This window comes from Macrotis lagotis, unplaced genomic scaffold (genome assembly GCF_037893015.1).
Source record: "Macrotis lagotis isolate mMagLag1 unplaced genomic scaffold, bilby.v1.9.chrom.fasta BILBYCTG047, whole genome shotgun sequence".
Classification (NCBI taxonomy): Eukaryota; Metazoa; Chordata; class Mammalia; order Peramelemorphia; family Peramelidae; genus Macrotis; species Macrotis lagotis.
In genome coordinates, this window is record NW_027421954.1 from 40422 (window position 1) to 66987 (window position 26566).

Below are 26566 nucleotides of genomic sequence, written 5' to 3' on the forward strand. Positions count from 1 at the left end.
TCAGAAGGAGAGGGTCAGAGGGGGAAGGGGCATGTGGGAGAAGATGTTTTGGTCTCTGTCCTCTCCAGGGACCTCTCCAGAGCCCAGAGGGAAGGGCACAGAGGGCTCAGGCCCTGGAGGGGTTTTTGTCTCACTTCCCCATGAGTCTGCATCACTGTGAGCATTAGCACTACTATCCCAGTGCAGACAGTAATAATCGGCCTCATCCTCAGCCTGGAGCCCAGCGATGCTCAGGGTGGCCGTGGTCCCTGACTTGGAGCCGGAGAAGCGGGCAGGGATGCCCGAGGGTCTGCTGTTATTATCATAAATCACCAGCACAGGGGACAGACCAGTTTTCTGCTGGTACCAGTACGCATAACTACCAGTAATTCCACTACAGGAGATGGAGGCCGTCTCTCCCAGACTCTTGGACACTAAAGGAGGTTGAGTTGGTGCAGAGGAGACTCCAGAACCTGCAAGGATAGGAGAGTTTTGTCAGAAAGGGGCAGCTTTGTCCCAAGAGGATGTTGGTCAAGTGCAGGACTAGGCCTGGCCAGGGACACAGCAGGAGCTGAGCCCCAGGGAGCGAGACCTGTGAAGTCTTACCTGTGTAGAGAGCCAAGAGTGAGACCAGCAGAGAGATCCAGGCCATGGTCAAGATTCCTTCTACAGCTCTGGGTCCTGAGACTTCCCAGCTGGGCCTGGGCTCCCCAGGGCTCCCTTAAGACCAGACCAGGCCCTGCAGGGAGGAGCCCCTCCCCCTCTATGCAAATCTGCTTCTGCTCTGGAGACCTGCAGGAGGGGCCTCAGGTCCTGGCTGACCCTGATATTCCTAGGCCTGCATGGCAGGACTGGACCAGTGATGCAGAGGAAGTTCTAAGTAGAGGGGGGGGAAACAGTTTTTTTTCCTACAAATATCAAAATTTTGCATCTATCTGTGTGACCCTTCTGTATCCTGAGAAATATGATTGGATGACCAGGCTTGGAACATCCATGGGAAAGTTTCTCCCTGAGAAAACATGCCTCCCTAGACCAGCCCTTGGGCTGATAAAATGGATCTTGGCTACACCAAGAAGATCCTACAAGGACAAGGAGGTAGAAGACCAAAAAGGAATACAGAGATAACAGCCTGTTAGCCAAAATGAGCCACTTGTATTTGTGCAGACCCCATCCCTGTCCCAGTATGGACACGGGTCCTGTTTCCCTACATAAGTCACAGTTTGGTCCCTTCTTGGCTGCTCGTCCCTTCAGGATCAACCACACAAATAATAACAGTTATATGACCTCATAGTTCTGAGTCTTAAATATCTTCAGTGAATTCATCCCTCAGACACCAATTTACACTTTTTAGTTTCCTGACTTCAACCCATCCTGGCCCCTGAGTTCATCCATGACTTTGGGATTCTGGGGTCAGATCCCCTGTGCCCCAGGCTCTGCCTTGGATGCTCTTGGTCTCTGTCACTATCACTCAAGTAGAGCCCTCCCTGGGCCTGGGACTCAGGGAGGGAAGACCACAGCTTGTCCTCCAGTGATCTCTTCTGGCCAAGGCTGCAGATGCTCCTTCTTCAGAGCAGTCCCTGCCTGTGTCCTCACCTTCCAAGGTGACTAATGACCCACAACATAAAAGGTTCTGGACTGTTCAGACAGATATGTGTGGGGGGCAATACCAGAGAATATTATTAAAGGAAAAGGAGCAAGAAAAACAGCCAAGAAGACTCCTTCAGAGCTGGAAAGTCCGGAGCTGAGAGAGCTTGAGGATCCCAGAGAAATTCATCCAAGTCAGAATCTTGACTCTTAGATCATGTGGAGAATCTTACCTTAATAGAAAACTCAGTCCAGACTTTTGGCTTCAGCCTTTGAGAACCGGTGAGATCAGAAAGATTACCAGAGCTTAAACCAAAGCCCTGGGTCTGGCGGTGAGGGTGTCGGTGGATGGATTTTCAGGAGACCTCATGGACCCATTTGATGGTTTCCCTTTAGACCATTCAGGATTGGGATAAAGAAGGAAGAGAAGAGAGGAGAGAATGGACCCCAGAAATAGGTGGATGACTGGAGGAAAAAATGGGGAGATCCAATGTCATTAGCATCCACAACCTCCCAGTCCCTTGGAGAAAGACTGAAGTTTATCAGAACCTCTGCTCCCAGAGAGACCTGGTCTTCACCAACCAGGAGCCATTAGGATGACTGTAACCAGGGGTGTGGAATAGGCCCTGAGGGCAGCACTGGAGGGGTCTTCCTGTCCCAGGGAGATTAGACACACTCAGGGCAGGATGGTGTAGAAAGGTCTTTTGACCCCAGAGGTACACAGAGTCTCTGCCTCTGCCAGCAGGTCACCAGTGTGTCCTTTCCAAGAGACCCATTCATTCTGTTCAGAGGAAGGTTTATATAAAGGGAGAGGAAACCAGAGGTATCATAGTCACATCAGGTGGGCACAGGGATGGATCTCACTGGGCCAAGACTCAACCAACCTGACCAGATCATAGGCATGTCTCAGACACACCCAATCTCTGATCTCCCTCTAGTCCTGTCCCCAGAGAGCTGCACACCCACTGGGCTGGGAGACCCTCCTGCTGTCTTTGTCACATCCCTGATATTGGGCCATTTGCATTGTCTGAGGATGAGGAGGAGATCTGGTCTTTGTCGCAGAGCCCTGGTAGGCTTAGAATTTAAGAGACACACGGAGACATATGTGGATATATCCAGGGAGGAAGAAGCAGGAAACCTGCTGGTTTTCTTGGATGAGGCACATTTGTTTTAAAAAGAGTTTTTCTTTTTGTTTTCAAAGGATTGTGAGGCGAAAAATTTAATTTGTTTAGAATGGGAAAGTGGCGGTTCTCTGTTGTGGAATGTTGACTGCACCATCTGATGGGGTCACATTACTGAATTTCTTTCCCTGATAACAAGAGAGCTCCCCTGGAGTAAGGGGGATGGGAACATGATTATAAAGAAAAAGAATATATAGCAATAAAATTTTAAATGAAAGATAAAAGACCCCCCCTGTATTACATTTTCCTGTACTCTCCCTGTCAGTCTTGGCTCAGTCTCCAATTTAGTTCTCTTCATATTGTGTCCCCTCAACCCCTTCCTCAGGGTTAGGCCTTTCTATCCTTCCTGGATCCAGGAAAAATTTCATGGGAAGGATTGGAGCCTTCTTGACAAGGACCAGGCTATCTCCAAAATGGCACAGTACCACCACTAGCATCCCTGCCAGGACTTGGGGAGCTCTTGACAAAGGCCAGGACCATCCTTGGGATGGCATGGGGAAGAAGCACATGATGCCAGGCAGGAGTTGGTTCTTACCATCTCCAGCTTTGGCCCCTTTCTCAGATTAACTGGGGAGGAAGTACCTGCCAGGAGATCACCAAGACCAAAGAGCCCTAGGAAGGGACCTCAGGGACTGAAGGACTTTTGACTCCTGGCCTGCCAAGCTGAGTCCCCATCCTCAGGCTAACAGCTCCCTCTAATGGCCCTAGGCCGAATGATGGCTCCTGAGAGGGGCAGGAGACAGGCTGCTGAACCCCTGTGGCACCATTGGGGCTCCTCCTTGTAACTCCAGAGACACCAGGCAAGGCAGGTCTTGGAATGACTGGAGCCCCATTGACTCATCCACCATGTCAAAATGGATGGAGATCCGTAGAGGGAGGGCAAGGAGGGCTGAGGTCAATCATGGGATCACCTCAAGGCTCTCAGTAAAGTCAAGGGCAAGGTCACCTGTTGAGGGAAGGAAGGAAGAAAGAGGTGAGGGCTTGAGGGGTGCAGAGAAAATATGGAAAATATTCTATGGGGCAAGAGGAGATGGAGAAACCTGGGGAGAAAAGAAGGTTTCTGCCTGTAGAGCAGGGAGGCCTCAGGGGAGGGACATGTGGAGGGGACCCCAAGACTGTTCTTGTACCTAAGGAGTAGAATGGAGGATCAGGTTTGGGGAAGGACCCATTGGTCACCTACCTCATGAGCACTGGCAGGGAGGGAGAGGTTCTGTGGGCCTTCGCTGCCCTCCTGGCTTCCTGCCCCCCTTCTCTGAAGCTGAGCTCCTCTCCCTGAGCAGGGAGACCTCTCCAATGTGTCCTTCAGGGTCCATCCCCATCATCCAGACAGCCTCACTCTCTCCTGGTGACTGTGACCTCTAGGCTTGAATCAGAGAACTCCCCAAGGGCTCCATTTATGGTTGTGTCTGAAAGTCCAACCACAAACCCTAAGCAAGTGCCCTCTTGGACTCAGTCCTGTGCTGATACTGGAAGACTAGACTGCACCCCTAGGAGAGGTATGGTGCTCTGTGGGCCCACTGCTTCCTCACCCCAGCTTCCCTTCCCTGTTCCTTCCATGGCCTGGGGGGTCTATGCTGAGGCACAAAGCCTGCCAGCCCCTCCAGAGGTTTCTGCCACAAGCTGTTGTTTGGACAATCAGCTTCTGAGCCAGGTGGGTTCTTCTGTCATCTGAAGAGCACCCCCAGCTGCTGGAGGGGATGGTCAGTCACCAGGCCCTTCCTCAGCTCATCCGGGGCTACAGAAGCTGGCACCACAGGGCTCTTGCCACTAGGAGCAGAATGGTGGGAACTTCCTTCAGGGAGGTCAAACCTCCCCCCCCCACTCCAGAAAGGCCTCTGGGCCCTCAGAGACCCAAGAAACAGAGAAAAGGGGGTCAGAGACCCTGAAACCTTGGAATTATGAGTAGAGCCTGGGCCAGCCCTGGCTGTGGCTACTCTCAGAAACTTGGACTCAGCTCTCTGCAAGAGACTCAAAGGGGGTGACTGGGAGACTCAACCAGTGAGCTCCTCAGGGTGACCTCTTGCCCTCATCCCAGCCTCCCAGAAGGCCCTTTGGATTCCCAGTGGAAACCACTATGTATCAGCACTACTGACCTGGTCCTCCCTGGACTTGGTGTCCAGGTGGAGAGGGGGGTGGGAAGGTTAGGGGAGGCATTGCCCTCCATCAGCCTCCTTTAGCCCCAGAGCCTCAGGGCCCATTCTAACTCCCTGCCTTGACTCAAGGGAGGGCACCCCCCAGCAGGGCAGACATCAGCTCCCCTGGTCCTGATGTGCCCTTCTGTGCTCATTAGAAGGGGCATTCCCTTTCCTCCTAGCCAGTGTCTTCTCACATGGCTCAGCCAAGGCAGCCAACTCTCACACCTGCTCTGTGGGGAACATTCTCCTTCTCCAAAATCAGGGGGAACCCCTCCTCTGAGCCTTGTTCCTCTGGTGCAGACAGAAGGTGACCAGGGGTCTGGCCATTCCCATGAGAGGAGTCTGAGACCCCTCAGCCCCATATAGCACCATCCAGCCCTGATCCTGGCTTCTCTGCCTGCTGTCATTGGCCAGACTCTTGGACCCAAAGGAGCCCCCTCCTCAGGGTCCCTGAAACTGTTTCCATCTCTCAACCATTCTCCTGGAGGGTTTCCTGGCTTCTTCCTGTATGTGTTGGCCCCTCACAGAGAGAACAAAAGACCCCCTGAAGCCTGAGGAATTCATTCCCTGACCAAGGAATGACAGAGTGGGGTTGAAGTTTGGGGTGATTGGACATACCCCAGATGAAGGCAAGGTTCAAAGAGGATGGAGTAGAGACTAGTTGGAAGAAAGATCAGAGCAATGGACTGGGGATGGAGAGGGAGCTCTCTTTGTAAAAAGGCAACTTTATTTTCTTTTCAGGTCTAAATTCTCTCCCTCTCACCACCCCCTCCTCATTCCAGCCTCTGAGGATCTGACTATGTCTTGTGTCTGGGGCCTTTGTGGTTCCACTGAACAGTTGTGAAGAAGGCATCCAGGGGATCTGAACTGTACTCACATCCTTCATCTCCCACTTCAGTCCTCCCTGGAAGAGCTCCCTACCCTGGTCAGTAAGACCTCCAAGATTCTGCTTCCTTCCTGGTCCTCCTCCCTAGGGAGACAATGGAGACATAATTGGCTCTTCTGGGATCCACCTGTCCTCAGTAAACATTGAAGAATCACATACTCTCTGCCTCTGTCCTGGACCCCAGAGATGCTGAAATTCTCCCCTCCTTCAGGCCCTGCCATATGTCTCCAGCCATGGTTCCTTCCCCACACGGGCATCCACTATTTTCTGTTAAAAATATTCAAGTCCCTTTATTGGAGCAAGAACCTGGACCAGACTCAGACCCCAAACACAAAGACCTGGAAGAAACATTCCATTCTCTCCGTGTCAGCAGATTGTGCCTCCCTTTCCCTGTTTCCATCTGTGTGTGTGTGTGTGTGTGTGTGTGTGTGTGTGTGTGTTTCAAAGATAGTTTCCTTGATGGAAAGATAGTTTCCCACATCCATTTTTGCATCCTCTTGTTGAGCCCCAGTTGTTGGTGGGGGCAGCTTTACCCACCCCAGGTGTGAGCCTGGGAACTGGACAGGGATGTCAGGGTCCCTGGGAGGAATACCACTTGTACTCCTGAGGAACATGCCCCACTATCTACTGGACCCAGACAACAGGGTTACTGGTAGACACAGGCCAGAGCTCCAGCCTTGTGTTATTGTGACGTGACTGACCCTCCTGGGAACACTGAGAGAGATGACCCAATAAACCACAGCTTGAGAACTGGCCCCTGAAATCAAGGGGCACCCCCCAATTCATTGCTTTACTGCCTTCCTTTCCATGTCCCCACTAACAGGACTTTGTGCTGACCTAGGCAAAGAGTGAAGAGTAGGAAGAGAGGAAGGGCCTAGGTCTTGCTAGAGATGGCGTGGGAGCTCTTCTTCCAAAAAGCCCCCAACTGGGTTGGCCCCCATGGGCTCTCCATTCTTCATGGTCCACAGACATGTAAGTGCTCCCCACCCTCCATCTCTTTCTGGTATGCTTGTGGGGGGTGTCTTTGTCTTCCCCAGGGTAGAGACTGTGGGGGCTCTGGTGTCTTAGTTCCTTGCTCAGGTGGCAACGATCCCAACTTGTCCAACAATGTCCTCTACTGGAAAAGGCCTGAAAATGTGGATTCTTCAAAGAATTCCCTTCCTCTGACCTTCACCTTCCAAAGGGAAGACTTGCCCACAGGATAAAAGGATCTATATGTTCAGAGAGATGCATGGAACATATGGGAGTGTCCCACCAGTTACTAATGCTCAGGAAAAAAGGAAAAATCATAACAGTCTAGAAGAATCCATCAGTCTGGAAATGGAAGGGAGAGTTAGAGGTTCCCCAGAGGAAGTCCAACAAGCTGAGATGGTGCCTTCCTGTGGACTCACTCTGAGAAAGGGAGGGGAGTATGGGAAAGGGAAGGAGAATGGGGGACTATCTATCTCCACCACATAAGCCTAGAGAGGCCCCAGGTCTTGGGGAAACTGATGTCCTTTCTCTCTCCACTGCTCCAGGTGTCCACAAAGAACAAGGGAATACCCACCTTCCATCCTGAATGGGAGATCCTGAAGTAAGGTCAGATGTCTTGGGGTGTTGATGTGCAACTGGCAGCCACCATATGTGTGGGTACAGACCTAGGGAAGAGCCAGCTAGTAGCCCCCCAGACAATGACAAGGTCATTCTGGGTCCCTGGACTGAGGACCCAAAGAGACCCCAAGAAGGCCCTAACATGGCCTCATTCTGCCCTCCCCACCTCCCTGCAGGACCTGAGGCAAGCCTGCTGAGAGCCATCTGGGGCGGGGGGGGGGGGGGGCTGGTCCAGGATTTCCTTCTGGATATCTGGATTTGCAGGGATGTCTAGAATGTTTCCTCTTTCTTGGATGCCTTGTTCTCTCAGAAACCAGCAGCGGTTCCCATGTGTTCTTGACATTCAATAGAATGTCTTCTCCCACATCCTCTAGGCTTTTCCAAATCTTCATGTGTAGAACATCAAGGGTCTCTCCTCTATGACCATGGCTGATCTGCTACCAAACCTTCTTCCATTGTGGCTCTAGTGGCTGCTCTGAATGCTCAGGTACATGTGCACTTATCTCAGGAACTGCCCCATCCCAAGGATGGATTCCTCGCTGGGACTGAAGTTCTGACCTCTTCTGACTGTGGTGGACTCTGGGTCAGATCGTACTAAAGTTACCTGGGGCTCTAAGAGTAGTGTGAGTGGGAAGGGATTCTCCAGCCCAGGACCAGAGAAGAAGGCTAGTGTTTGACAGGGGCTGAAACAGGGACATCTCTGGGCATCTTCAGGGCTTAGTCCATTGGCCAGCACATAGTGGGGACTTTGTCCATGCTTACTGAGTCATAGATTCCACAAGAACCAACTAGTCACTTCTCACTAAAATCCCTTGGGGGAGCAGGAACAAGAATCCTTGAGGACTTAATGACCAGGGGAGTGAGCTCTCCCAGTGGGGCTGGAGGGCCTTCCCTGCCCAGCTGAGAGGGGCTCAGAATAGGGAAACAGAAGGGGTAATAGCTCTCTCCCCCAGGACCCTCACCAATCAGACCCACTGAGCTTCTCTCTACAAGAGTCTGGAAGAACCTGAAGACATATCCAGGGTTGGTGAGCTCAGGCTTGATCAGGAGCCATCCCCAGCCCCCAAAAGAGTGTTCCCTGGGACCTTCTAACCTAATGCACACAGAAACACACACACTCACACACACACACACACACACACACACACACACACACACATACAGACATGCAAGTATGTATATAGAGATATCTATATCTCTTTCTATCCACATGTGTCAGGATGACCATTCTCCTCATTTGACTTTTTGTGTTGCTTTTTTCCATTCAGCTTAAACTGGTTTTTAATATGTTATTTTCTTCAGTATTTTTTTGTATTTCTTTCATCAAGTTGATGACTTGGTTTTCATGATTTACCTGTGTCACTCTCATTTCTCCTCCCAATTTCTCTTCTATTTCCCTTAATTGTTTTTCGGGCTTTTTTGAGCTCATCCATAGCCTGAGTCTACTTTCTGTTGATTTTGTCCTCATCTGAGTATTGTATTGTGGTCCTCCATGGGACCAAAATAATTTTCTGTGGTCAGATTCTTCTTTTTCTACTGTTTGCTCATTTCCCCGGTCTATGACTGATTTACCACAATTCCAAGGCTTTGGGGGTCTTTGGAGGACACCCCCAGGGACGTTAATTCCTCCCAAGTCTTATGAGATGCTCTGACAGCTCTCTTGCCTGTGTTCAGGCCCTCCCCTCTGCCCCGGAGCTGTGAGGAGGGTCTCTGCTCAGCTATGATGTGGGGTCCCAGACTGCAACCTGGATCTGAGTGTGGGCAAACAACTGAGTCCTGCCCCAGGGAGAGCAGAGAGACCTCTGCAGTCAGCCAAACCCCCTTACCATTTATGGCCTGAGAGCTCTGGACTTGCAGCATGGCTCTCTTGATTCCATGGCAGGTTCTCACCACTGGCCCACTCTGAGGGTGGAGCTCCTCTCTGCACTCATTCTGGTGTGGCAGACTTCTCTCACCACCCCTTCTGGCTGACCCCAGTGATCTCTGGGCCAAGAGGTCTGGAAATCACACTCTATGCCACTGACCCAGGTGCCCAGTCTGGCTGTGATGCAGCTTTTTTCCAACACCCATCCCTGTGGAGCAGACCTTTTCTGTGGAAATTCTAGGTTGCCTTGCACTGAGAAACTGTATCACTCTGTCTGTCGGTTCTGTCCCTATACATTTGGACTAATCATAATTTGATGGCTTTTGGAGTTTTTTGAGGAATGAGTTTCTGGGAATTCTTGCCTTCATGCTTCCATCTTGGCTCTGCCCCCCCAATTATTCCTTTTTGAATGTTTTCAGTACTTTCTCCTAGATCTGTGAGTTCTGTTAAGTTGCCTACAATATTCCTCAGATCTTCCAGTTTGGAAGCACTTATAGACAGTTACTGGTAGATTCTTTCCATTCTACTTAGCACTCTGGTTCTAATTTATCAGGACAGTTTCCTTTGATGATTTTCTGAATTTTACTTTTCTGTTTGGATTTTTTTAATCATGGTTTTTAGTTAGTCCAGTAATTCTTATATATTCTCTCCTGGATTGATTTTCTAGGTCAGTTGTTTTTACAATGAGAGATTTCATATTTTCTCCTGTTTTGTTAAAATAATTCTTTATTTATTTTCATCTATATGTACAAGTATATTTTTGTTACAAAATTTCCTTCCACCCTCCCTTCCTAATTCCATATCCTTTTTAAATTAATTTATATTAAAGATATTATTTGAGTTTTACAATTTTCCCCCATCTTACTTCCCTCCCCCACCCCCCAACAGAAAGCACTCTGTCAGTCTTTACTTTGTTTCCATGTTGTACCTTGATCCAAACTGGGTGTGATGAGAGAGAAATCATATCCCTAGAGAAGAGACAAGAAGACTAAGAGGTAACAAGATCAGACAATAAGGTATCTGTTTTTTTCTAAATTAAGGGAAATGGTCCTTGAACTATGTTCAAACTCCACATCTCCTTATCTAGATACAGATGGTACTCTCCATTGCAGACAGCCCAAAATTGTTCCTGATTGTTGAACTGATGGAATGAGGGAGTCCTTCAAGTTTGATCATCACTCCCGTGTTGCTGTTAGGGTGGACAGTGTTTTCCTGGTTCTGCTCATCTCAGCATCAGTTCATGCAAATCGCTCCAGGCTTCCCTGAATTCCCACCCCTCCTGGTTTCTAATAGAACAATAGTGTTCCATGACATACATACACCACAGTTTGCTAAGCCATTCCCCAACTGAAGGACATTTACTTGATTTCCAGTTCTTTGGCACCACAAACAGGGTTGCTATGAATATTTTTGTACAAGTGATGTTTTTACCCTTTTTCTTCATCTCTTCAGGGTATATACCCAGTAGTGGTATTGCTGGGTCAAAGGGTATGCACATTTTTGTCGCCCTTTGGGCATAGTTCGAAATTTCTCTCCAGAAAGGTTGGATGAGTTCACAGTTCCACCAACAATGTATTAAGGTCCTAGATTTCTCACAACCCTTCCAATAATGATCATTTTCCTTTCTGGTCATATTGGCCAGTCTGAGAGGTGTGGGTTGGTACCTCAGAGAAGCTTTAATTTGCATTTCTCTAATAATGATTTAGAGCAATTTTTCATATGACTATGGATTGCTTTGATCTCATCTGTAAATTGCCTTTGCATATCCTTTGACCATTTTTCAATTGAGGAAATGGCTTTTTATTTGAAAACTATGACTCAGTTCTCCGTCTATTTTAGAAATGAATCATTTGTCAGAAACATTAGTTGTGAAGATTGTTTCCCAGTTTACTACATTTCTTTTGATCTTGGTTACAGTGGTTTTATCTGTGCAAAAGCCTTTTCATCTAGTTGGTTTTCAGTGATGTTCTCCATCTCTCAGTCATAAGCTGCTCCCCTTTCCATAGCTCTGACAGGTAAACTAATCCTTGAGCTTCTAGTTTGCTTACAGTATTGTTTTTTATGTCTAAATCCTGTATCCATTTGGATCTTATCTTGGTAAAGCGTGTGAGCTGTTGGTCTAATCTAAGTTTCTTCCATACTAACTTCCAATTTTCCCAGCAGTCAGTCACAATCGTTAGGACAAGGAAAACGGGTGTAGAACACCACCAATGGGCAACAAGTACTGCCTTGTCCACTTCTTGGGGATGATCCCTGTGGCATATAATTGGAAAATACCTGGTGACAGGTGCTGAATCACATATCAAGCACCATTCATGTCCCACCCACCCAGGAAATGCATGTAAGCAAAGTCCTCAGGAGTGGAAGTCTAATTCTCTTTTCTTCTTTGCATTTCCCAGCAGGATGACCCACTTTCTCTCTTTAAGTTAGAAGCATGTGCTCTGGTCTAATAAAAAACCTGAGCTTTTTTTACATCTAAAGTCCTATTCCTGAAGCTTTTCCTTGCTAGAACCCTGGTCTTTGTGGCTGCACCACACAACTTCCCCATCAATAATGACAGAGAACTTTGGGCAGGGAAAGACTTCAAAGAAGAGAATTCTGGTGAAGAAGTCATGATAGGCCCATTAAACATCTCTCTCCTGAGTTCTTACTTCAGAGCCAGTTTCTTACTGAATTTACTTCAAAGTGAATCATAAACTTAGAAAACATTCAACATTTATGTGTGTCTAATTTGTGTTTGTCTTGCTGAAGGCCAAGTTCTGAAATTTCCTACTCTGAAGAGTCTGGATTCTCCCCCAGCTTCCATATGTTCTCCTCTCTGTCCAGACTGGTTCATCCACTCCAGATTGTCTGAGGTGGTTGCAGACTCTCAGCAATCCATTCATGAAAACCATATCTCTTCATCTCCTGTGAATTCTAAAATCTAAAGTTTGTGTCCTTAAATTATAGAACACAAATATTCATCACAGCTCTAGTTGTGGTGACAAAGCATTGGAAACTGAGGGAATGCCCGTTAACTGAGGAAGAGTTGAACAAATTGTGGTTTATATATGTGATGGAACACTATGATCATGAGGGTTGGGATTGCAAAAAAAGCCTGGAAAGACTTGTACGAATTGATGCTGAATGAAAGGAGAAGAACCAGAAAAACATTCTAGACACCATCAACACCAAGGGGTGATGGTCAGCCAAGATGGACTTGTTCATTTCAGCAGTAAAAAAAAAGACAGTTTTAAAAGACTTGTGATGGGAACAATCTCCTCCTCCTCCAGAGAATGAACTGTGGAGTAGAAATGAACACCTAAGCTTATGACCTTCACTTTTCTTAGTTTGTTTTTTTTTGCTAGGCAAATGGGGTTAAGTGGCTTGCCCAAGGCCACACAGCTAGGTAATTATTAAGTGTCTGAGATGGGATTGGAACCCAGGTACTCCTGATTCCAGGGCCGGTGCTCTATCCACTGAGCCACCTAGCTGCCCCTTGACCTTCACTTTTTATAAGTTGTCTGATGTCTTATTATTATGTAATTCTGTTATTTCTAATGCTTTCATTTTTCTGTTTAGATCTGGTTCTTTGCTCACAACACATTGTGTTCTGATCTATGTTTATCGTGGTTAAATATGTAAAATCTATATCAGATTGTTTTCTGTCCGAGGGAGAAAAATTGGAAAGCTCAAAGCCTTGCAAAAATTGATTTGTTAAAAGCTACCATGGTTTGTGGGTGGAAATTTAAGGAATCATTTGTTTTAAAAATACAGTTAAAATAATGTAACAGGAAGAACAGAGGAAAAAAAATGATTTCAGTTAAATAATGAAGTCTGTTTGCAATGGTTTGGGATGTCAGAAATGATCCCAGCAATGGATGAGCACAAGGACAGTTAGGAGAGACAGGATTTGAAAATGGTCTAAATATACTGGTTAAAGGAGGGCTTTGAGATGTCAGAGGAGACCCAGGGAGCTGATTAAATTTTATCAAGGTCATCAAGTCTGGGCAGACCCAGAATCTCATGTAAAGTTAAAGGGCAAGGATGGCCTTCAGCAGATCTGGAGCAGAAGGTAGTGGTAATGGATCACGAGATGGCAACAAGGCTTTGGACAAAAGCCAACCAGAAGAACCAGGGATTTTGGTCATAATTAGGATTCCAGCTTTTACAGGACCCAGGAAGGACCCTCAGGTAAGATCTGAATGTTGGGGAAGGAGTTTATTAATTGGGACCCATCATCATAATCGATAATATGGACTCCATAAAGATTCTGGGATTCTTGGAGTCAGATTCCTTCCTTCCCAGGCTTTACCTCTGAAGCTCCAGGATCTGACTCTAAAATTCACCTGATTTCTCACACTGCATCTTCCTTGGGCCCTGGCCCATCTCCCAATGACATGTTCATCTACAAGTCATCCCCTTCCTCTAGGACCTGCTCTGGGGACAGCCAGTCTACCTTCCCCTCCAGCTGTCCCTGGGACTCTAGAGGCTTCACAAGCACCAGATATAGGGGACTTCCCCTGGCCCCATTACTGCAAACCTCTATTATGTTAGAATTGTCCTATTAGAATGGAGGTTCCATGAAGGCAGGGACCCCTGTCTTTATTCTCCTTTCATTGCAATCTCCCACACATAATACTGAAAAATGAAGTTTCTAAATCTTCTATTTCTGATCAAACACTTATCTCTAAGTCAGGTTCCTAAGTCTGAATGTTGGCCTCTGCCCATCCCAAGCTCTAGGTGCCTCCAAGTATATATCTGAAGCCTGGTGCTAACTGCATCTACAGTTTGGCATTTTGAGCCACAAGACAAAGAGCTGCCATAAATCTATTTTCTCTAGGCCTTTCTCCCTTTTGGGGATGTCTTGGGGACACATACATAGCTGTGACACAGCTGGACCAAAGGGGAGGAGCAGTTTTCTAACCCTTGGGATGCATTTCCAGATATGTTGGAATAGAACTCAATTATGGTTGAGGAGAGTTGGATCAGCTCACAACTTCACCATCAGCGTATCAGTGTCCTCACTTTCCCTTGTGCTCTTCAAATAGTCTTAATTTCCAATTTCTCTTAAATTAAATTGCTGAATCCCTTGTATTATTTGTGTGTGTTACTGCCCATTATCTGCCCGCCCCGTACTCACACAAACTTAGTGAAATGCTGTTAATGCAAAAGCCTCATGCATTGCCTTGTCCTCTGTTCTCTTTGCCAGCCTCTGCTCACTCTCTAATGTGTGCTGCCAGTTATACTCAGAAAAAGGATTGGCACATGGGGGCACTTTTTCAGTGTTGGCAGTGGATGGATTTTCAAATGGACAATTGTTGAATGGAGCCATTTCTGAATTATCTCCTTCAACCCTGGATGTGACAGCAACCAGGATTGGGGAATGGGCCCTGAAGGAACAACTGGAGGGATCTTCCTGCCCCAGAGAGAGAAGTCCAGGCTCAGAGCAGGAGGGCAGGGAAGGGTCTTTTGTTGTCTGAGAACCATAGAGCCTCTAACTTCCTCCCTGCCAGTGGATGACCAGTGGGTTCTTCCCGAAAGACCCATTTAGTTCATTCAGAGGAAAGTTTACAAAAGGAGAGAGGAACCCAGAGGAATCATAGACATATCAAGTGGGCAAAGGGATGGACTTCACCTGGTCTGAGTTCAGCCAACCTGACCAGGCCATTGGTATGTCTAGGGCAGAATAATTTTCTCAGATACACCAGGTCTCTGGTCTCTTTCTAGTGCTGTCCCCGGGGAGCTTGGCACCCCACTGGGCTTGGACACCCACCTGTTGTCTTTATCACATCCTTGATCATGGGGTCGATTATGATGTCTGAGGATGAGAGTGAAATCTAATCTTGTGGCAGACCCGTGGTGGGCTTAGAATGAGATACACAGAGACTCAGGTGGATCCAGTCAGTGAGGAAGAAACAGGAAACAGGATGGTTTTTCTGGACTAGAGTGTTTCCTTCTTTTTCAGTGGATTTGGAGGAGACAAGTTGGACACCTGTTAATTTTTTAGAATGGGACAGTGGGGAGGGGGCAGGGGTCTACAATGTGGAATGTAGACTGCACCATCTGAAGGGGTCATGTTACTTAATTTATTTACATAATAAACAAGAGAGCTCTCCTGGAGGCATGGTGATGAGAACATGGTTATGAAGTATAAACAATATTTTGCAATACAATTTTAAAAAGAAAAAACAGCCCCCAGGCCTTGCATTGGCCTCTACTCTCCTTGGCAGCCTTGAGTCATTCTCTAATTTACCTCTACTGATATTTGCCCTCTCATCCCACTCCCCAGTACTCTGCTTTGCTCTCCATTCTGCCATCAGGAAAGGTTCCATGGGAAGGATTGGAGCCTCCTAGGCAGGGGCCAGGCTGTCTGGAAGATGACACGGACCCAACACCAGGTTCCCTGCCCTGGATTCAGAGGGATTGCAAAGCCCATGCCAAAGGTCAGGACCAGCCCTGGACTAGCATGGGGAAGAAGCACAGGATCCCAGGCTGGTGAACATTCTTGCCATTCCCAGATTTGCTCCCTCCCTGAAACTGACTGATGAGATAAATTATCCTGAGATTTTGATGACTTGCTCAGCTTCATATTGGATTATCTGTTCTTGATCGGGGGGTAGAGGACCTGGGGTCCCCAAGAGTTTGTCACCACAATGTTGGCTGTGGCAGGCCTCAGCAGTCTGGGAATCTTCTGAGAGTGCCCCCAAAAAGAGACCGAGTCTTTCCTCTAAGTACCAGGCTAGCTAGTGTGGAGAGCCCTGAGGCCATTAGACTGACCACAGAGAGAGAGAGAAGGGGGTTTGGGGGAGCAGAGGAGAAAGCAGTTTGAGAAACAAAGGAGATCACATAACCCTTAATCCTGAGCAGCCCTTTCCTGGTCACACTGCTTAACTGGCAGAAGAGGGGGCAGATCCTTCTCAGAGTCACAAAGATTTTATCCCATCCATAAATTCAGTTTGCCTCTTTCTAGTCTACATGTGGGATTCTTGTCCAGTGAGCAGTGGGCAGATTGTTCTGAATTAGCTGAATCCTATGGACCATGACATATTCAATATATATGATATAACCATCAGGAGCCAGGGAGACTGAGTCAGATGGAAGGCTGGCTCACAGGGACCCCTTGGGGAGGCAAAGAAGGGACGTACAGGGTTGGTTTGCATAGACCAGGAAATAGTATTTAATGACCTATTTAGCCATCCCACAGTGTAGGACTGAAGAGACATGTTTGCAAATCAATTTTCCTGAAAATAATTAGTTTATTCACCAACAGGATGAAGTGAGAGAGGAGGTCTATGAAGAATGTCAAGGAACATTCTTATTTCTGCGGACATTAATGCCAAAATGAGCACAGAAAGGTCTCATTGAATAACAAGGATTGAGACAAGGTCAAATGCTTGAAGAGTAAACCAGGCCTTCATGTCTGTACCACACTAATGAGTTGTTTTTTCTTCCTTTCTGTCTTATTTTTGTGAGGCAATGGGGCTAAATGAGCTGCCCAAGGTTATTGAGTATCTGATGCTTGATTTGAACTCAGGTCTTCCTGTCTAGAGGATGAACACTTTGGTTTACAACAGTTATCTATTGGGGTGATCCAGATGGACAATTGTGAGGGCACTAAGAGAATACTAGACCCAAGACAGGAGGAGGGAAAGAGACCAAGGGCCCAGAAAACTCTTAGATCTTATAGAGCTAATAGATGGGATTGAGAGAACCCCAACAACTGCCTCCCAAGAGAACTATTCTCCCATGTGGACAAGTGGGTGGAGCTCAGAACTAATGGATCAGTTCACTGAGAAAATATTTCTGCTTTCACAATTCATGAAGACATATCATAAGAATCTTGTCTCTGGCCCCAGGACAAGATGGAATAAGAGCCATGAGTCAGGAGCAGGTGGAGAAAGGAATCCTCCCCCACACTGGCCACACAGGGGGTGGTGGTACCTGAGCCTTGGATACAAAGAAGTGAGAATGTCCTCTTACTTCTCCAGAACCATCACCAGCTCCCTCTTTCTCCTAAGAGAAGATATCTGATGTTCTCTTGGCCATCATGTCTCTGGCTGCTCTCCCTGGGGTCCCCCTTAGTTGGCCCGTTCCATGTCACATAAACTCCTACATTCTGGCTTTCAGATGATCTAACCAACTGGCCTCCCCCTCCAATTCCTGCCTTAACTCAGACCATCCTCCTCTGGGGCTCCCCTGCTCACATGGCCCTGGAGGCCCAGGCCTCCTTCCATGCTCTGCTCACCTGCTCCTGGAAACCTTTCCTGATTGCCCAGGGAGGAGGGCTCTGTCCTGAAGTGACTCTAAAGTTTCTAGAGGAGCATTCTGCATTTCCTCCTCTGGGCACCTTCTGTTTCTCCTCTGGTAAGATTCCCCCTTGGGTCCCTCCATCACCGGAGTCAAGCCTCCTTCCTCTGAACAAGAGGCAGCAAGACTGGGACCCCCTGAGCAAGGGGCTGGGTCTGATACCATATTTCCTGGAGTCTCAGCAGGCAGATGGATTAAGGCCTTGGAGGGAAGGTCTCTGTTGAAGTAAGGAGGGAGTCTTCCAGGGGAAGCTGGGGACTGGGGAGCATGAGCTCCCTGAAAGCTCTACCTGGGCCAGGCTGAAGAAGGAGAGAGGCTGGAGGCCCCTGGGACAGACAGGGGTCTCTGTCTCCCTTCCTCAGCTCTCTCCATTCATGTATTATTATCATCAGAGGACCCACAGTAGTAATCAGACTCATTCTCAGCCTGGACCTCAGAGATGCTTAGTGTGGCCACTGTGTTGTTGCTGGAGCCTGAGAATTGATAAGAGACCCCTTCTTGTCATTCCTTGTCCTTGTAAATAAAGAACAGAGGAGGTTAGCCCCCTTTCTACCAGGACCAAAGAGCATCCTTCTTTTCTGGCTGATCCCCTGCATGGGTGAGGGTGGCAGTTTTCCCTGGGGTCACAGACATGCAGAGATCTTGGTCAGCACATGGGAGGCCAGTAAACCTGGAAAGAAAGGAGAAAATATCTTGTCCTGAGGGTCAGCAGCTTGACTTGGAGAGAGTGGAGAGATCTCCCCCTGCAGTAGCCCCTAGGGAGAGCTCCAGGTCAGGGCCAGGGTCCTGGTGCGACTGAGGCCCAGGGATAGGCCCTAGAGGCTACCTGTGCAGAGAGTGAGGAAGGGAGGAGGAGAGGGATCTAGGCCATGGTGGAGGCAACCCCAGGGACTCTGCTTCCTCAGGCCCCACAGCTGGACCTGGGCAACCTAGGCCTGTCTTATTCCCTCTTCAGGTAGAGGGGTGGGACTTTTACAGAACTTACTTCCTCTCCCCTCCCTTCATGTGCCAATCACTTCCTTCTGCCCACATTTAGAACTGACTCCAGACTGAGCGGGATTTCTGGCTGAATAGCTCCTAGTCTGCCCCAGAGAAAGGTTTTGGTAGGAAGCACCTGCCAGGGGACCACCCAGACCATAGAGCCCTAGGGAGGGACCTCAGAGATTGAGGGCCCTATGACTTCTTGCCAGCCAAGATGAGTCCCCATCTTCAGGCCAATAGCTCCCTCTGGTGACCCAAAGCCTAATGGTTGCTCCTGGGAGGGGGAGGACACAGGTTGCTGAACTCCTGTGGCATCATCGGGGTCCCATCCTCACACCTCCAGAGGCATTAAGTGAAGAAGGTCTTGGAATGACTGGAACCCCATTGACTAGTCTGCCATGACAGAATGGATGGAGATCTGGACAGAGAGAGGGCAAGGAAGGTTGAAATCAATAATGTAGAGGTCATGATCACCTGTTGAGGGAAGAAAGAAAGAGGTAAGGGCTTGAGGAGAGCAGAAAACATGCAAAAATATTCTCTGGATTGGGGGCAGATGGAGATACATGGGGAGAAAATAAGTTTTCTGACTACAGAGCAGGGAGATCTTAAGGGAGGTAAGTGTAGAGATATCTGATGCATCTCAGCTACTCAGTACTGATGGATCCACGTTGATTAACAATGAAGACACGATTCTAGAGAGATGGGCTGACCACTTTCATAGACTTTGCTGCTCAACAGCACCAGGAAAAATGCCGGATAAGAACAGAGGTCTGTAGACAAGATTTGTAGCTCTGACTAAGACTTTTGTTACCATCAGTCATTTGGGCTTATGGAAAATTATGTCAAAATAGTGTTGCCTGAGAAATTCATCTATATTGTACATCAATCTCATGCCAGCATGCTGGCCTGGGTTCTAGATAGTGGATGATGCTCTCCAGATTTCTCTGTCACCAATGGAATGAAACAAGGATGTGTCCTTGCTCGAATTGTGTTAATATAGATCCCCAACTCCAGTCCAGTCTTCAGCCCTGTTATCAAAGGTCTTCTTTGAGGATGAACATGGCCTCACGTTCAGCTACCACTCTGAAGGTAAATGCTGAAACTTGAAAAGGCTCCAAGCCAAGACAAAAGTAGACAGAAGGTTGGTGCAGGATCTTCTGTTTGTAGATGATTTTGAATTCAATGGAGCCTCTAAAGCTGAGATGCAACAAGGTATGAATCAATTCTCTGCTCCTTGTGTTTATTTTTTCCTAACAATGAACACCAAGGAAACCCAGGTGCTCTTTCATCCAGCACCCCCAAATGCATATGTGGAACAATTGGTTAAAGCAGATGGAGAAGTTCTAACTACTGTGGACAAGTTCACTTCCCTTGGCAGTGTCCTTTCCAGGGAGGTCCCCATTGACAATGAGGCTGACATTCACATTGCCAGAGGTGGCTCAGTGTCTGAAAGAAAGTGAGGGGAAAAGGAGGTATTAGACTGACCACCAAACTGAAGGTCTACAGAGACACTGTGCCCTCATTGCCCATGAAACTGGACAGTCTACCAGCACCATGTCAGGACACTGAATCACTTCCATTTAATTGTCTTGGGAAGATTCTGAAGATCACCTGGCAGGAGAAGGTTCCAGACAATGAGGTCTTTCTCAAACTAAACTGCCAAGCATCCCAAAATTACTATACAGAGTGCCAGTATGATGGCTGGCACTTGTTAGATTGCCAGATGAACGCTTGCCAAGGGGACTATTTTCTGGAGAACTCCCACAGGGCAAGTGCTCACAAAGGGGTCAGAAGAAGTGACACTGAGACTCCCTGAAAGTTCCACTGAAGAACTCTAGAATTGACTGTACAGCATGGGGGATCCTGGCCCAGGACCATTCAGCATGGAGTGCCCTCTCAGTGAGGGGACTGTGCACTATGAGGCAGGCAGAATGGAAGCAGCTGTGGAAGAGCATTCCAGGCTGATATACAGCCAGAATGGTGATTTGTTTCAACCATAGTGATATCATTTTGGTCTTTTTGGATAATGAAGGACAAGAACAACGAACCAACCAATGTGAGAAAATCAGGAGTCCAACAACTATTAAAGACAATGAGGTCAGCTCTTACCTTGAGTTGTAGTTTTTGCTGAAATTTATATTGAAATCTGAGTAACATCAGTTACAGTTTTCATGAACATTCAACCCCTCATGTTTGTGACAACATTTTCGCTAATGATCCCTAACCCTGTCCCAGATGAGAACACAGATAAAGCAGCAAATACATCTAACTGTGGCTGAGATCACTAGATACATAAATACATCAAAACAGTCCAAATGTCGAAGGACGACCCAGACTCCTAGGATGCTTCACTTTAATTTTTGTCCATCTTTCAAAGGGAGTGACTAAGGATCCCTAACTCTGATTAGCTTCTTTAATGTTATTTTTCACATTTTCCTTATTACAAACCCATAGAAATCAATAACTTCAGGTTTCAAAATAAGTCATTTTTTTCATATAGTAAAATAGTGTTTACACTCCATATATATAACTTCGGTAATGGGGTCATCTTCTCAAATGTATCAGTATTGTGGCTCAGTGGATAAGTTGTGTCTGATTCTTCATAACCCCATTTGAGTTTTTTTTTTACAAAGATCCCAGAAAAGTTTACCATTTTCTTTTCTATCTCACTTTACAAATGAGACGCTGAGGCAAACAGGGTGAGGGGACTTGTCCAGGATCACACAGCCAGTCAGGTTTTGAGGCTGGATTCATACTCAGGTCTTCCTAATGACAGGTCTGGCCCTTTGTCCACTGGGTCTCACAGCCCCAGGGCCTAGGTCTTGCCTGCTTTATTGTGGGGTCTGGGTCTCAGGAAGCAGGCCCTGGGAAGCCTCATTTGTGTAGACAGTGAGAAGGGAGACCAGATAAGACATCCAGTCCATGGTAAAGATTTGTTCCAGAGCTATTTCCTGAAGCACCCCAACTGGGATTGCCCCCCCAGGGTTCCCTTAAGACCAGTCCAGCCCCAGCAGGGGAGCCCTCCCCCACCCCACACTAATCTGCTCCTGTTCTGGAAACCTACAGGAGGGGTCTCAGGTGCTGGCTGCCGCTGGCTGCTCCTAGATCTTTTGTTATAATCTATGTTTTCCTGGTGGGTGGAGAGAAGCCCCTGTGGTGTAAAAATCCTCTTAGAAAAAAAAAGTCCATTATGGGAGTTCTTAAGGAAATACATAATGAAAGAGGTGCCCATTTCCCAGCAGCTCCATGAGCTTAACCACAGCACCTTCATTTTGCCCATCACCCCTAATATTCAGGGAAGATGGAAATAATTCCTGGAATACTTAAGATATCCCATACACAGGGAGGCTAGGTGGTGCAGTGGATAGAGCAGCGGTCCTGGAGTCAGGAGTCCCTGAGTTCAAATCCGGCCTCAGACACTTAATAATTATCTAACTGTGTGGCCTTGGGCAAGTCACTTAACCTTGCAAAATCTAAAAAAAAAGATCTCCCATACACAAGTCTGAGGACTGAGCAGTATTCAAATTGGGTCTTTCTTTTTTTTCTTTTTTAATTAATATTTTATTTTCCAATATTATACAATAATAGTTTCTACCTATCATTTTCTGTAAAGTTTTAAATTTTACAATTTTTCCTCCCCCCATCCCCCCACAGAAAGCAGTCTGATAATCTTTACATTGTTTCCATGCTATACACTGATCTAAATTGAATGTGTTGGGAGAAAAATTATATCCTTGAGGAGAAAATAAAATATTAGAGATAGCAAAATTATGTAGTACATAAGTCACTTTTTTTTCAAAAAAATTGAAGGTAATAGACTTTGTTCTTTAAACTCCACAGTTCTTTCTCTGGGTACAGATGATATTCTCTATCACAGGTGCTCTAAAATTGTCCCTGATTATTGCATTGATATAATGAGCAAGTCCAATAAAGTTAATCATCACCCCCATGTTGCTGTTAGGGTATACTGTCTGGTTCTGCTCATCTCACTCAAAACCAGTTTGTACAAGTCTTTCCAGACTTCTCTGAAATCCCATCCCTCCTGGTTTCTTTTCTTTTTTTAATTTATTTTTATGAAAGATATTATTTGAGTTTTACAATTTCCCCCCCCATCTTACTTCCCTCCCCCCCACCCCAACAGAAAGCAATCTGTCAGTCTTTACTTTGTTTCCATGTTGTGCCTTGATCCAAATTGAGTGTGATGAGAGAGAAATCAGATCCTTAAAGAAGAGACAAGAAGTCTAAGAGGTTAACAAGATCAGACAATAAGATATCTGTTTTTTTTTTTCTAAATTAAAGGGAATAGTCCTTGAACTTTGTTCAAACTCCATATCTCCTTATCTGGATACAGATGGTATTCTCCATCACAGACAGCCCAAAATTGTTCCCAATTGTTGAACTGATGGAATGAGCGAGTCCTTCAAGGCTGATCATCACCCCCATGTTGCTGTTAGGGTATACAGTGTTTTTCTGGTTCTGCTCAAATTGGGGCTTTCTTGAATGGAGTTGCCCACCTGTACTATCTGATAATCTATTCAAACTGTCCATGTATGTCAGCCAATAAAAAGTCTTCTTTTAATACCAAAACCATGAAGCCAACTTTTTAAAAAATTAGTACAGTCTTGGGCTACAGAAGGCTAATGGAAGTCTGTCAGGGCAAAGAGGGTGACTGGTTCATTGTCTGCTCTGACCAGACCATCTCTGGTAGGTCCAGTTCTGGGGACTTAGAAGGTCAAGGGTTTGGAGAACAGGGTACATAGCATGGGAGGAGAACGAAAGTCATTGAAGGAAGCTAAGAATATTTAACCTGGGGAACAGGAGACTTGGGGAAGGGGTGAACAAAGAAACTGAGATCTTGTACTTCATAAATGTTTATTGGGTACAGAGCATGGGAGCAGACTCTGCCATCTGGGTTCTGCAGAGCAAAACCATCTGCTATGGGGGAGATGATTTGGGGGAGAATCATTTTGTATTAGTCAAGGGAAAAATATCCTCAGGATGAAGAGTTGTCCAAAAGGGAAAAGAGCCTTTTGAGGAAGACACTGGCTTCCCCATCATCTGAAGTCATTCAACGAATATGGGGTGACCACAGCTCTGGTATGTGAAAACTTCTGTTCATTTCTGGGTTAAACTATGGAAACTTGAAGGTCCTTCCATTCATGACCTTGGCACCTGAAGCATCTTCTCTGATACAGGGAGGACTCTCCTTCCCTAGACACCTGAGCCTTGATCGCACCTGCTGGTCATTTGGCCATTAGAACACCTTACCTTGCTTACCATGGTATATTGGGCATAAGGATGTTAACTGAGGAGGAAAATCTCCATTGTTGTTTTAGCCTTCATTTTGTGCCTGAGTAGTTGCTACACAAGTCGTTTTTCTGTAATAAAATAAGGACTCATTTGGGGATGATGTGTTTGTGTCCCTCAATGTGATTTGGCTTCTGTCCTCAAAGTCTGGCAAATAACAGAGCAACACTTCTTACAGTGCTGGCTTTGCTTCATTAATAATTTCCTTTCATTGTAAACTTAGGTTGGAGTCATCATTCAAAACTTTGGCGTAATTGGACTTATCTATACTCAGAGCCCTGAGAAACTGGGGGAGTTACAATTATTTTTCTGCCATGTTGTAATACAAACAGATTAACTTGATTAAATTTCCTATGTTTTTACTTTCTTGATTATTTTTTTTCCGTTTTTGTTTCTCTTCATTCTTTTTCTTTGGAGATAAAATTTCTTCTTCAACTCTGCTCTTTTAATTAAAAATGTTTAAAATCTCCAAATTTGTCCTTAAAGATTATGTTCCCTTTCCCTGGGCAGGTGATGCTCATTTATAATTATAACTCATTTGCCTTCCAGTCCCTCATCTCCCAAGCACTTTGGTTTCTTAATGTGGAAGGTGCCAAAGTCTGTGTCATCCTGACTGCAACTGAAAAAAAAATTGAATTTGTTTTTTTTGACTGCAGAAATTTCTCAATGATCTGTGAATTCTAGAATTTGTCTATTATATTCCTGGAAGTTTTCAGTTTGAGATCTCTTTCAGGCCATGATAGGTGGATTCTCTCCATTTCTCCTTTGCCCTCTGCATGTCATGTATCAGGGCAGCTTTCTTTGATAATTTCCTTGAAATGTGTTCTCCGGGTCTGATTTTTTTTATCGAGGCTTTAGGGTATTCCAGTAATTCCTCTATTTTCTACATTAGTTGTTTTTTTCCAATGAGAAATTTCACATTTCTCCTATTTTATAGAAAACATTTTTGATTTGGTTTTATACTATCTTGATGTCTCATGAAGTTCTCAGTTTCCACTAGTTCAAATCTAATTTTTTAGAAATTCTTTTCTTCAGGGACCTTCTGACTTCCTTTTGCCTTTGGCCACATTTATTTCTTAGGGAGTTCTTCCCCCGTACAGTGTCTTTTTTCCTGCTTTAGGTTTTCATGATTCTGCTGTATTATTCTCATTTCCTTTCCCAATGCTTCTTCTGTATCTCAAGTCGGCATTTCAAAGTATTTTGTGCATCTTCAGGAAATACTTTTGGTTTTGAAACCAGAATAGGTTTTCCTTTGAGGCTTCCCTTGTAGCCATTGGTCACCATTGTCCCCTTCTAAATTCATGCCTTGACCTTCCCTGTTACCATAGGTATTTTTGAGCTTCATTTTGCATTTTACTCATTTTTTCTGCCTTTTCCTGATGACTTCTTGTTTTTAGGGGAGAGTTGGGCTCTGGTCCTGTACTGTTGGAGCTATGAGTCTTACTGCTGGCTTTTCTTAGACTTCAGGGCTGAGCTGCTTCCTCTACCTCTTGGAGAGGTTTCTGGCTTGTAATGTGGTGTGGGGTGGCCATCCTCCCTGTCGGTTCCCCCACCCCAGCTGTGGAGTTTAACTGCTGGCCTGGCTGCTGGGTTGCTTTGTTAAGGTGGTATCCCTGCCTGTAGGTTTTGAGACTGGGGACTTTAGGTGGCTCAGTCCTGGGCAGAGCTTCACATCTGGTCGGTAATAGCCTCAAGGCCTCCTGGGAGGCTTGTGCTTAGGGTGGGCAGGTGGGATGGGGGCCTGAGGCTGTAAAGACTGCTCATTTGCCTGGGGGCTGCTGGCTTGTAGGAGGGAGGGGCCTCGAGGGTGGATTGTCCCCAGCCCCATTCTGTGAGGCTGCTGCTCTTGGACCACTCTGCATCCCTACCCCTGGATGTTTTCTGAGGTGGTTTTCCAGAAGTTTGGAGGGGAATTTGGCAGATTTAGAGAGTTTGTTCCCCATTCATCACCTTGGCACAGGAGCAAACTCAGAAGATCCCCAAATAGTCTTTCATGGGGGGGAGGCAGCAGAAAAGAGAGGGGGCATGTAGAGAGAGGGGAAGCAGATGAGGGGCTGGGACTGGGGAAGGAGCCTCAGAAATAGAGGGACAGTAGCGGGAGGGGGCCTGAGGGGGAGGATGCTTCTGCCTCTGTCCTCAAGGAGACTTCTCTGGAGTACAGAGGGAAGAGCAGGTGGTGGTTGAGGGGGAAGGTCCTGGGAGGGTTTTTGTCTCACTTCCCCACCAGTCTGTGTCACTGTGCACCATACCCGTCCTGACAGTAATAATCCGCCTCATCCTCAGCCTGGAGCCCGGAGATTCTCAAGGTAGCTGTGCTCCCTGACCTGGAGCCAGAGAAGCGGTCAGGGATCCCTGAGGGTCTCTGCTTAGTATTGTAAATCACCAGCACAGGGGCCTGGCCTGGTTTCTGCTGGTACCAGTTACTATAGCTACTACTAAATCCACTGCAGGAGATGGAGGCCGTCTCTCCCAAGTTCTTGGACACCAAAGGAGGCTGAGTCAACACAGCAGAGACCCCAGAACCTGCAAGGACAGAAGAACTCATTGAGGCAGGGGTCTCTGTCCCTGAAGGGGCTGCTGGCCAAGGGCAGGACTAGGCCTGGCCTAAGATACTGTGGGACCTGAGCCCCAGGAATCAGACCCTAGGAAGCCTCACCTGTGTAGAGAGCCAGGAGTGAGAGCAGCAGAGAGATCCAGGCCATGGTCAAGATTCCTCCCAGAGCTCTGGGTCCTGAGACTCCCCAGCTGGGGCTGGGCTCCCCCAGGGCTC

The 26566-nt window shown here is 46.8% G+C and overlaps 1 gene segment (V, D, J or C); it reads right to left on the reverse strand.

Annotated features, from left to right (window-relative positions):
* Positions 1-26566, reverse strand: LOC141504065 (immunoglobulin lambda variable 3-25-like). The segment is given in 2 exon segments: positions 1-452; positions 26453-26566. Coding segments are annotated over 2 exon segments (498 nt in total).